The 12,659-nt window shown below is 39.7% G+C and overlaps 1 protein-coding gene across 7 annotated transcripts in view; it reads right to left on the reverse strand.

The window, feature by feature from the left end:
• CEP350 (centrosomal protein 350) overlaps positions 1-12,659 on the reverse strand; it is an 80,742-nt gene that overhangs the window by 59,734 nt on the left and 8,349 nt on the right. For 5 of the 7 annotated variants that reach the window (XM_063344707.1, XM_063344706.1, XM_063344711.1 and 2 more), the window contains exons 2-6: positions 6,934-7,019; positions 5,252-5,295; positions 3,920-4,034; positions 3,018-3,150; positions 204-820 (exon numbers count right to left, since the gene is read on the reverse strand). In XM_063344707.1, coding sequence (XP_063200777.1) covers positions 204-820; positions 3,018-3,150; positions 3,920-4,034; positions 5,252-5,295; positions 6,934-7,006 — 982 coding nt within the window. In that variant the 5' untranslated portion in view covers positions 7,007-7,019. The remainder of the gene's footprint in view (positions 1-203; positions 821-3,017; positions 3,151-3,919; positions 4,035-5,251; positions 5,296-6,933; positions 7,020-12,659) is intronic. The other 2 variants (XM_063344710.1, XM_063344709.1) reach the window with 2 other exon arrangements.

Here is a 12,659-nt window from a genome sequence, read left to right on the forward strand (position 1 = left end):
TTTCAAAATAATCCACACTTCCGTAAATTGGCAAGAATTTATTTTCTTTCTTGCCCATATCTGTTATCAAACCATGTTATCCACTCCCATATTGCCTAAAACCAGCTATGAGTCGTGTTCATGCTTTAACATGTTGCTCAGTGAATCAAACTCCACTCCTTCACCACGTATAACCAACAGGGAGGGATTCTGCACCTCCGTACCTCTGTATGATGGAGCAGCAGGTGCAGCTGCCACTTTCCTGACTTTGGGAGTCACTGCGTTCTCCACGTTTGTGATCACGACAGGTTGCTCAGCATATCCCAAGTGCTGCCCCCTGCCACCTAGCTCTTCAGAATGCTCCCACTGCTTTCGAATCCGCTCCTTCAACTTCTCCAACTTAGCATCGTGCTGCCGCCGCTTCAAGATTTCCAGTCTGTGAGCACTAGAAGTACTCGTGGCAGAAGGGGAAGACACTTTCAGATCACTGTCCTGGGATGTGTTACTCTGAGGAGTTTTAGTGCTGCTTGCTTCTCCTCTGGAGCCACTAGCTTTTTCCTCTTCCAATCTTGGAGGTATTGTAACCTTAAGAAATGCCTCACTATTCTGCAAGGCATCAATTGCTGGTCGGTCATTCAAATACCTAACAACAGTCTCATCTGCAGCAGAAGAACATGGGCTTTCAAAATCTCTGCTGTGTAGATCCTGCTCATCTCGGTCACGTATCATACAGCCTGTTATTTCAGTCTTTCCTTCTGCTTCGCTGAAGTCCAAACCAGAGAGCAGATGCTTGGCCTCAAGTTGACTAGAACTGTGATAAGACAGAGAACTATATGTATCCCTGATGTAATAGAAGGGAAAAAAAAAGTCACCGTCAGAAATACAACTGTAGGACCTTCCAACTCCCATGAATCAGCATGTTCATTAACTAAAAGAATGACTTCCTATACCTTGTCTCCACTTTAAAGGCAAGTTCTTTTAAAGTTTGATCACCACACATTTATTAATGCAAGTCTGACAAAACTGAAAGAGGTTTCTGTTCAAAATTTCATTTTCTGCACTCTCTGTCTGAACAGGACTATATATAAAGTTGAAGAGCTGAAATTAGGGCATGTAGAAAATCAGCAAGCAGTAATGTCACCCTTCAATTAAGAAAAACTTTAAATAAAAACCAAGTGCAAAACTTAAGCATAATTAATGTATGTTCTCTAAAAAAAGCAATGCACACATGCACAGCTCCTCGACAGCACATTCATTAGCTGAGAAAACAAATAAATTGCACCAAAACCCCCTACCCTGTATCTGAGCGTTAAAGAGGCAAGCCCCCTTCAGAGTGAGCTCACGGCATTGTGATTAATGTAAAACTTCCAAGAGCTTTGAAATTCAACTAACTAAGGATCTTCTTAGCATGTTTTATTCCACAGAAAAACAGATTCTATATTTGAATAGACACATGGTACCTATGTTGCTAGGACAAAAATGTATTTAATATTTTTACTGATGAGGAGTGAAGATGTGGAAATCCAGCACCTAAGCTACCGGGCTTGCTTCTTCAGCAAATATGTTTAAAGAACTCATTTAAGACAGGTCATAACATTGTACTTGTGAACTCCTGTTATATAGCGTAGTAATCATTACCAATCAACATAAAAGTTGAGTGGTTTAATGCACAGAATTTCACCAAAAGTGTACATAAATACACACGCACACACAGATTGTTCTACCCATTATTCTGGTTTTGTTTTCCTACACACACTTTAAGCATTGACTACAGGCTCTTCTCAGCAAAGGAGTTATGTGTTAACGTAACAGCTCTGATGTTAATCCCCAAACTAATCCTCCCAATGCCACACAGTCTTCCTTCTGTAAGAAAGCTATTCTTTTCAACTGGACGTAACGGCATGAGTCCAACTGCTCTCATTTTCTTCTTTACCACAAAGTCTGTTAAGTTCACTACATGTTTTTAAAACAAAAAACCAACATATGTAAGTTATTCCAGATAGGGTAGACAACAGAGCTGTTCAATTAACAAAACTGACCCGATTACACAACTGATCCAAATCAGCCTCCCATGCAACAAGGAAGGAGAAAAACCTCACGGCTGACACAAGTGGAAAAGGAGACCAAAACTTTGATCTTAGGATAACAATTATTAATAGAGATGTAGTGGAATTAAAAAAAATACGACTGTCCCAACTCTAATCAGTCTACAGTAATTTGACTTCACTGGGAGAATGTTTAGAAAAAAATGCAAAGTGTGCGCCAGAATCCCAAAAAAAACTATTACCAACCCAACCAAGCTGTTAATCAGGGATGCTTGTGCAAAGAACGCACGCTGCTTATAAAACACAAGGAATTGAAGAAGTTAAGGTAAAAGTCTTATAACTTGCTGTAATACCAGAGCCTAGAACTGGTTTATTTCTGCTGCAGGTTCTCTTTCTTTTTGAAAACTTTTGAGGCATCTTATATTCACTACATTACTTAACATTGACTAGGAAAAACAGGCCTTCCATATTTTCCTTCATTCCTCACATCCCACCATGTTCTACGGCCTGCAATGTTCTTTGCCACTTCTCCTTGATATCGTTTTTCTTATTTGGGTTCCTCATGCACATAAAAACCAAATGCATCTTTAATACTAGATGTTCTTGCTCTACACTGTCTTATGGTAATACGTTGGGGAGCATGTGCTGAAGAACTAATGAAACAAAGTCAGAAAAGCACGAGGAAATACCTTTTTGGTCCTTATTACTGAAGTTAAATAACAATCAAACCTAGCAGGCCACGGAGGCCACATACACATCAACTTGATGGCCTTTTTAACACATTTGACTTTAAACTCATATTAACAGAACAAAAAATAAATTTGTAACATTTTTTAAAGTGGAAGACGTTTTTGTCCAACACTACATGCTGCTCATGGGGGTGGGTGAAGGGAGGAGGCAAATAAATTTTTGAGGAGCTGTCAAAAACACCACCATTAGCTTAATTCTGATCGTAGCTTATTTTTTTTAATAGTCAACTGTCCCAGCACTAACCTGTATGAAGCCAACGGTTCACGAAATTCCACACGATTGCTTTTTTTCACATTGCTTTCAAGGGTGGTCGCTCGAAGAGGGCTGCGTGAGGACTTGTCCTTGCTTGATTTATTTTGGCTGGAGGATCGGGAAGCTGAAGCAGAAACCAAAGAAACCTCTATGTACCTATCTCTCCAGAAAAAGAAAGCTCTTGGGGCCAGAACAATTAAGAACACAGTTTTTCTTGGGTTAGAGCAGCACCCCAAAATGGCATTTAAAGTACTCCCTTCTCTTTTTCAATAAGCTGATTTCAACAACTAGGAGCAAGGTGGCAGGTACTTGAAACAATGACCATATTTAAAGAGAGATAATAATGCTTAAACATTAATTATAAGTAACTAAATCTGTGAAAGTTGACTGTGTTGCCACTAGAGGTCGATCTGTCTGTTCTTCTCCAGTGGCACACTACCAGAATGCTCTGAATAGTATTTAAAACGAGGGCTTATTTCTTAAAAGGAAATGCACTCTTTAAATGAAATAAAGGAAGCATCAAATTTAGCATTCTATCAGAGTGTAACAGTTGACAAGCATTAAAGAACATAAACAACTAGTCCAGTGTAAACACAGGCATATACAATTGTTATCCAAAACCCCCACAAAAAACATGGTATCAGAATGGGATAAGCACTGCTCGCTCACAGCATGGGGAAAGTCCTGTCACTCCCCCTAACCAAGTGACTCTGATAGCACACTTTCCTCCTTAAGCTAAGGGAAGAAAACATTAGTTTCTCCTGGGCAATTACAGTTTCACAAATAAAGATCATTAGGAGGAGACAATGTGGAGGCAAGAAGGAGAACTCAAGTTTTCCCAGAATGCAGCGGCTTTACCCTGCCTTACACACCATGTCCTGAATAATACATACCCTTTCTGCTTATTTTCCTGCTAGTGCTAGCACAGGGCTTCTTGGCATCCATGACAGAATCGAATACAGCTGTGCTGGTGGGAGCTATTTCCAATTTGTTCTCTATATGACGTAACTAGAATTTGAAGGTAATGCAAATTAGAATACTGTTTTCAATTTTTACGTTACAGGTTTTTTTCCCCTACCGTGACAAATTCTTCCTCATTTTCATAAAGAGTAAAACTGCAGGCAAAAGCAACTTCACAAGGCTGATGTTGCAAAACTGTATAGTCTTATGGCCAGAAACTTATGTCAGATTATTAAGTTTTATTTTAAAATACTGTCTAAATTAGGTTTTGTTGCATAGTTTTGTTTCCGTATGGAGGCTGTTGCGAAAAAATTAATAATAACGTGCCATTCAGAGTCTTAATGCTTGGCCTAACTGAAATATTAATTCCATTTGGAATAAATTCTACAATACTCTTTTCAAAATGGGGCATGATGTAAGATTCCACATGTAAAACCCCACACTGATGCTCAGCTATTACAAAAGAGAGGGATAAAGCTATGGAAAGAGCTGAACTCCCCCAAAACACAAGCTGTTTGGCTTCACTGAAGCCAGGTTTTAGAAACTAGTGTGATGTCTGAGCAGTTAACTTCCCACAGAAAGACAGCAATTCCAATGCTCAAAGATGGAAAATTCTGAAATACGCTGGCGTTGTCTCAGTTTCTGACTGGTTTGGGTATTTTTGAGTTGAGTTTTTGAGTTATTTTTTCAAGTTTTCAGAAAAATGAGAAGTCACCACTTTCTTAAACGAAAAGGTAATATCACACCCACGACCTAGCAGCTATTACTATACTCAAGACTAAGCTTGCTGTGACAAAAATTTCTTGGCCACTAAGACAAATAACAGATGCTCTCTTTAACCTCCCTCCCTTCAGAGAAGAAAGAGAGAGAAAATAAAACACAGAGAGACTTACGAGTTGAAAAGAAATTAAACTACTTTAATTAAATATTAATAATACAATAATAAGAAGAAAAAGATGATAGTATTATTAAGAAAATAATGACATATATACAATATATACAACCCATATCAAGCTCCCAGGATGATGATCACGTCACTGGCAGGCACTGGGTAAGTCCCAGGTTGGACTCAGCGACGGACTATGTGTGGAAAACTCTTTCCAAGCTACAACCATGTTCAACATGCATGTACGCCAACTTCTTGCCCTCTTTTCAGCTTGTTTAACAGACAATCACTGAGCAAAATACTACCTTGGTTAAAGCTTTTGTAACCATTAAGTGATCTGAAAAGGAGTAAGAAAAAAAAACAACGAAGCAGTACTTACAGCAGCCTTAGTCTGAGAAAAAGTAGCCCATGCTGCAGTTAGATCTTACAGAGCAGAACAAAGAAACAGATTTCTCATTAGTACATGGAAAACAATGAAATAAAATGTTGCTTCGAAACAATTTTCATGGGCTCACTAATTAAGTTCTTTTAATGACTCAATTCCAGCCTGTAAATCTCTTCTATGAGAGGTTGTTATTATTCGAGACTCATCTTAACAGAGCAATAAAATATTTAATGAGTTCACTAAGTTAGGTTGAATGCATTATTACACTTGAAATGATATCTACCACACATTATCAAAGATGTTTAGAAGATAAAATAAAGCTGGTTATCTATCCCAACACAAATATCTTACATTTTTCTATCACACTGTAATTTAACTATTTTTTTTCCCTTCTATTTTCTTCTTCGGTAAACTAAGCATGAATACATGGTCACTGAAAGACTCCACTCAAAACCCAAGCTTTGAACATGTGAATTTTGAACAGTAATCTTTCTGAATTGCACACCCTACAGACAAAACAGAATCAATGTTTGCAAAGAACAAGCAGGAGGCACTAATCAACTTCAGCCTTTTAATCTAAACAGATAGCATGTGCTCTATGCAGAATCCAGTTCAGTAGGATACAGTAATATTTTCCTCTAAAAATATTTACTTCTTCAGTTCCCCTCTTCTTTTGGTTTCTAATGGTTTTCTTCTAATCTAATGATTGCAACATCCAAAACTTTAATGTGTGTCAGAACCATGGAGAGTAGCAGTATTAGAGAGTTTGGGGAAAAAATACAAAATCATCTTTTCCTTACAGTAAAAAAGTTGCCAAGTTCACTTCAGTTAAGATGCAACAACACAAAGGAAGACAGTTAAGGAAGGAGGACAGAAACTACTTTGCTTTGACTTTAAGAGATGGTGCTTCATGTCTACAGAACACCTCAGTTTCACAAGATACATAATTTTAAAAGAAACTGAACATATTGCAGTAAACAATCAGCAATAATGCCCTCTTACAGAAAAAATAATAATCTGTCCCTACTTCCAAAGTAACTTCTGGAGTCCAGTTTTGTCATAGTGGAGATCATAAGACTGACCTTGAACCGCAGACATAACATGCGACTCAGCTGCTCTACAGACTAGAGCTTTCTTGCTCTCAGGGACGTCCTGTAATTTTTTTATTTTTGCCCCCTCCTTTCCTAAATTACAGAGTAATCATGACAGTAAAAAGCTAACAGGCTTTCTCCAGTTTAGGGAGACAAAAGTGCTGCAAGTTATCTTAGTGGGGATGTACTGCTGCTATTCAAAGTGTCTTCAGCTCTTCAGCCCTTTGGAACTGAGCAAGAGTCAGGAGTGACTGCCTCTCAGGCTCTTCTTCACTTCTTTCAAGAGCCTACAGTTCCAAATTTCTGTTCCTGCACTGCTCCTCCTCTCCAGCACTCTAAAAAGTCTGTCTCTGTGCCATCTTGGCAACCATATCATAGGCTGGCAATTCCTCATGCAGATCAGCAAATACTCTCCAGATCAGAGTGTGAAACTGCTATCTCTGCAAAAAGGAAGCCATATAACACACGGTCTTAGCTTCCAGATTGTGGCAGGAGAATGTTTTCTATAAAAACTCCCCAAATTTTCAAACATCTCAGGATAAAACATCTTCCAAAACAGGGCAATGAAACAGAGAAAATCCATACCTCTGGTAGAATCCTTGTTTTGGTTATGCCTTGGATTTTGTAGAGGCACCTCATTTGACTTGTTGCTCCACATCGTGTCAATTTATCTACAAAAAAAATAGTCATGTAAGAATTAAAGAGGTATAAAGTAGGAACACGTGTATCCAATGCTAAACACAACATAACCTTGATCACTCTGATGAATGTTCACCTCATATGATGATTTCAAACATGCATCATGAACAAGATCAGAAAATCTGCACCAAATCACAAATGCGTTTACAGACTGCAGTTTTTCAGAAACCATGTAATTTTGTAGATAGATTTTGTTCTTATTTGTTAGAAAGGGGAGCGACCTTGATAAAAGGAAACGCAGAGGTCATGCAATTTAGATCATAGTAATAAGTATTCCAGCAAGTCCGAAGATGACCACACTGAAGTATTGCACATGAAGGAGTAACAGAGGCAGCGCTACGTGGCTTGAACCTATAAATATTTGGCGAAAATATCCAATGCCACCAATGACAGACGAACATGTCACCTATCTCTGTTAAAGAAAAAGGCAGAACAGAACTGCGCAGGTGGACACTACAGCCAGGTAAAGAGACTGGACTGGAGATGCTGTTGTTTTCCTGTGAACTTCAAAGGCAAGACTCACAGTGAATCCAAAAAAGTACGAAGTTTGAGTAGCAAACCAGGCAGCCACTATCACCAAAGGAGTATTTAATAAAGGAATAAAGAAAAGCGCTACTCAATCAGGAAAGGTAATTTTTAAAAGAGAAGGCAGGTAATTTATACAAAGAGTTATTTCTCATTGCTTTCATTGCAAGAGACAGGTTGTCATAGGTAAAGTTATAACAGACTTTAAAGAAGTACTATATAAGAAAAAAAGTCAGTTTAAGAGATCTAAGGGGAGCTCAATACAGCCAACAAGAACTCTGATTAGTCAGTACTGCCGTTACCCTCTCACCAAGGACCTCCTATCTGGTGGCATGGGCTTACTGAGCTGTCTTCACAACAGACTGAGGACATTTCTGTTATGGAAGGCAAAAATTAGGTGACCACAGAATTCGTACAGGAAGTTCTGGACCTCTGAAAGAGTCATAAAGGCACATTTTCCTCTCTCTTCTCTCATGCACTCCCAGATATCATTTTTCTTATTTTCTTAATTTCTGAAAATTTCTTTTGCTTTCACTTCCCTACGCAGTGTGCCACATAAAATTGCATTCAAATATAAAGGTCATTCTTCTGATAAAAAGTGACCAAACATTCCACAAAATGAACACTGTGTACTACTCATTGGAATAGACCACTGCCTGTATGTCCTTTGTGACAAGGATTTTTATCATATATGATTTTAAGGATACTCACAGTGACAACAGTAAAGTTTGGTCCTCACATTCATATTGTAAATACAGCTTGTATTTACAGCAGTAAGTTATCCCACAAAACTGTTCTTATGCCCCAAGAAAGACTATCAACGATAAGGAACATAGGCCTTCAAAAGGCCTTTAAGTCTGACTCTCTTTAAAGAACCCAAATAAATATTCAGAAGAGTGTGGAGAAGGTATGTGAGCTTGTATATGTAGGTACAGAAAAACACACATACCCACACATTAGTGAAGTCCACAATCATGCAGAAATTGCAGAAAGAAGTGGGGGGTGTTTTGTTTTTCAAGTATCTAGTTATGGGCAGTGAGCCAAGTGAAGTCATAAAATTCTACTTCTAGGACAGGTGCTGCAGAACTCATTGATGCAGAACCACAGCTTTGTGCCTCACATCATTTATGCTGTAAATCATAACACTGCCCTGCCCTGGAAATCACCTAATTGATCTCCATCACTGGAGCAAAGAGCTGCTGTGCTAGGAAAGTAGAAAACAAGTATTAACAAAAATGGGGGAATTTTCCATAACGAACCAATTTTGAGAGCTGCTGGAAATGTCGTATCATACCATTATCAGGTTTCTTGCCCAAACAAAAACATAACAAAATCTATTCAATATGTAAATTTAGCATAAGAGAACTTCTAGACAAGCAACCATTCCTTATGGGATTAAGTAACCCTCTTCAGGTAACTGCTTGGGATTTATTCTTATCCTTAGAATTACCACTATAGATAGAACTTAGTCAGGGACTAGAGTTGTCCTCATTATACACATACAAGTCTGCATAGTGTATTTTATGATACCCTTATAAATGTAGTATTATAATATACTCTATGTATTCCTTAGCTCTCCATGAAAAGTATCAGACTAATAAAAAAAAGTCTGAAATTGCTTGTTATGTCTTTCATCCTAACACTCGAGTAAAAGCTGTCAGTCCTTTATCTGAGCTGGACAGAAAACAAGTCAGACTGAAACAGTAAACACATTTTTGAGAACACCTTAATTCTACTCATAACTCATAGATGTGTGCTGATGATCACTAATGGTCAATAATTCTGTCTCAATGCTTCGGTTCAAAAGTATGTGACATCCCTCTACAAAAGGCCACTCAACCTCTCTTCCTTTCTGTATAAGCTGGGAAGTAATCACAAAGCGTCCTGCTGTATTTCTCCTAAGGAATACCTGCAGCGCCAGCTCCAAGCGCACAATATGACTCTTACGGGCTTCAGCGCAGCCAGCTGAAGATCCACCAAGCAGTTTTGCTTAACTCAGGCTGCTGCTGCTTGGAAGAGAGTTGTGTAAGAACTGAGCATTCTGGAGCTGTCTACCGTTTCAGAAAAGCAACACTGCAGTAGTTTTCAGATTTCATAATCTTCATAACTGTAAGGGTTCGGGTTTTAGGAATTCCAACAGATTACTAAAATAACTTCTTTTTCTTGGTGTATCTTACATTAATAAGCAGCACCCTGCAAAAACCCAAATATTTGTATAATTCAATACCATGTCTCCACAAGAAGTTAAACCAGACAGAGAAGACACTCTAATGGTATCAAGAGTGCAGCTAGGGGGTGGGGAAGAAAAAAGAAAGAAATCAAGACATAGTTGCCACATCTATTTATAGGAGTTGCAGGCAGGGTAGTGGACCAGTTAAACACTAAAATACACTGAAATGAATACTGAGCAGAGAATAATACTAAACTAAAAGATTATGCAAAGAAATTTTAAGTTCTTTCTAAAATACATTTTACATCAATACCAAAGTTGTCCCAGTGTCCCATGAACTGCTTCAAGAAGCACGTTGTAAAAATTATATTCTGAAATGACTGCTTCAAAAAGATTTTTTTTTTGCTAAACTAAATGACCCATCACTATTTAATACAGAGCATAAACAAAGAGATTGAGCTCAACAGATGACATGCCAAGGAACTTCTGAGGAGGTAGCAGTGATGGCAAAAGGTTATCTGCAAGTTGGGTAAGGCTATGAGGATCTTGAAAAAAGGAGGAAGACTACAGAATCTGCAGAACTGACCTCCTGGTTATTTGACTGCTCACTGGTAGACACAGACCTCCTACGCAGGTTCGTTAAAGGCTGGTCGCCAAGCCTCGCCTTGGGTGAATGGTTAAGATACAAACACCATTGTGTTCCGACATTTCAATCCCACCTCAAGTGCCCATCTCATCCTTCACTCGTTTGTCCAAGGCAAGAAACCTAAAAAGCACACAAGAGGAAGTACAGCAGAATTGCTGCAGATAAGGACCTCAGAGAAAACTAGCACAGAAAGGATATACTCCGAACTCCTGGAAGAAACTGGAGGTGGGGATGGACACGCAACACAACCGTCACTGTCTTCCATAAACATTGTTCCTACGGGAAGACACTGAAGAGAACTGACAGATCAGAACGTGCATGAAAACACACCAGAAAGGAGGAAATGGAAACAAAGAGAAAACCACTGACGAATACAAAGGTAAGATGAGAAACCAGGTCTACATTTACTACCAAACATACCAAGGATGGCATTGAAAGGTACAACAGATAATAAAATAACAAGTCAACATAGTAAAAGGACATTTCAAAAGGAATGGGAGATACAAAAGTAGAATATGCTTAGCAAAGGCACAACAAAAATGTGAAGAGATGAAAAACAGGGCTGGGAAAAGGAGAAAGAAAAGTGGTGAGAGAAGCAGGACATAAAAAGGAAGAGAATGGAGAAAGGAAGGAGAAAGAAACAGAATGAGCCTTAGAAAAAAACAGCATAGAGAATGGCAAAAAGAAAGAAAATAAACTGGTATACTGGCCCAATTGCAAGGTTTTTCCAAGCATCCTCAGTATGATTTTTTTCTTAGCACAGCCTCATTAAGATAAGGAAAGAGAAAACTCAGAAGTCATGGCACTGAAACAAGGAAATGGGAGAGGAAACTGAATCATACAGATGCAGAGATGGCAGAAAATGTGAGCAAGAGATCCCACACCGGTATGTACAGGGAACAGTACTCCTCAAGACTTTGTTTCGCATAAAAACACAAGGGATACCAAATGAAAGGGATACCACAAAAGAAGTTTTGCTAACGGTAGGGAAAGAAACAAATTATTAATATTGACTTATATGGGATATTTTTAAATGCGTAATCCCCGAAGTGGCAGGTTTTGCTACAAACTGGGTATACAGTGCATGAGGCCAGCACTTCCCACAGTTTAAACTACAATAAGGATCATAGAATCTTCATGGTTGGAAGGGACCTTTGAGATCATCGAGTCCAACCAAATAACCTACAATCTCTGCCACTAGAGCATGCCCTGAAGTGCCACATCTAGACGTTTCTTAAACACCCCTAGGGATGGTGACTCAACCACCTCCCTGGGCAGGCTGTTCCAGTGCCTGACCACTCTTTCAGTAAAGTAATTCTTCCTAATATCTAATCTAAACCTCCCCTGCCCCAGCTTCAGACCATTTCCTCTGGTCCTGCCATTATTCACCTGGGAGAAGAGGCCAACACCCACCTCTCTCCAACCTCCTTTCAGGGAGTTGTAGAGGACAATGAGGTCTCCCCTCAGCCTCCTCTTCTCCAAGCTAAACGTGCCCAGCTCCCTCAGCCTCTCCTCAGATGACCTGGTCTCCAGACCCCTCACCAGCCTGGTAGCTCTCCTATGGACACGCTCCAGCACTTCTATGTCCCTCTTGTACAGAGGGGCCCAGAACTGAACACAGCACTCGAGGTGAGGCCTCACCAGTGCCGAGTACAGAGGCACAGTCACTTCCCTGCTCCTGCTGGCCACACTGTTCCTGATACAAGCCAGAATGCTGTTGGCCTTCTTGGCCACCTGGGCACACTGCTGGCTCATGTTAAGCTGGCCGTCCACCGGCACCCCCAGGTCCTTTTCTGCTGGGCAGCTTTCCAGCCACTCTTCCCCATAAGCAGCAGTGCCAACAAAAGAAGCCACCTTTTCCTTTCTTTATGCCTTCGTCTCTCTTGCCTTATTCAGGCAGAAAGTCAATGGGATTATGCGGCAAAGCGAAGTGAACTGGGAACATTGTAAAATCTGAGAGTAGCTTTTTTGTTCTTTTTGCTTTATCAGTTTTAGCTATGTTGTGCCATAAACTACAAACTCTGTGCAAGCATGAGATGGAATGGAAACATTGGGGAACAGCTGGATCAGTCCCAGTCCTGAACTAGCTGCTGTCACGTATCATAATCTACAGTTGAGTCCCAAGAGCAAATGCTTGAAGCTGCTATTGCCTTTACCTCAAGGACAGTGAGTGGGACTGGGGAAAATGAGAACCATTCCCATCACCACCTTCTTAACCGTGGAGATACCACTGGAGCTCAAGGGCACCACGGGAATCTATATGCCCTGCTG

The sequence above is a fragment of the Chroicocephalus ridibundus genome, chromosome 8 (genome assembly GCF_963924245.1).
Source record: "Chroicocephalus ridibundus chromosome 8, bChrRid1.1, whole genome shotgun sequence".
NCBI lineage: Eukaryota > Metazoa > Chordata > Aves > Charadriiformes > Laridae > Chroicocephalus > Chroicocephalus ridibundus.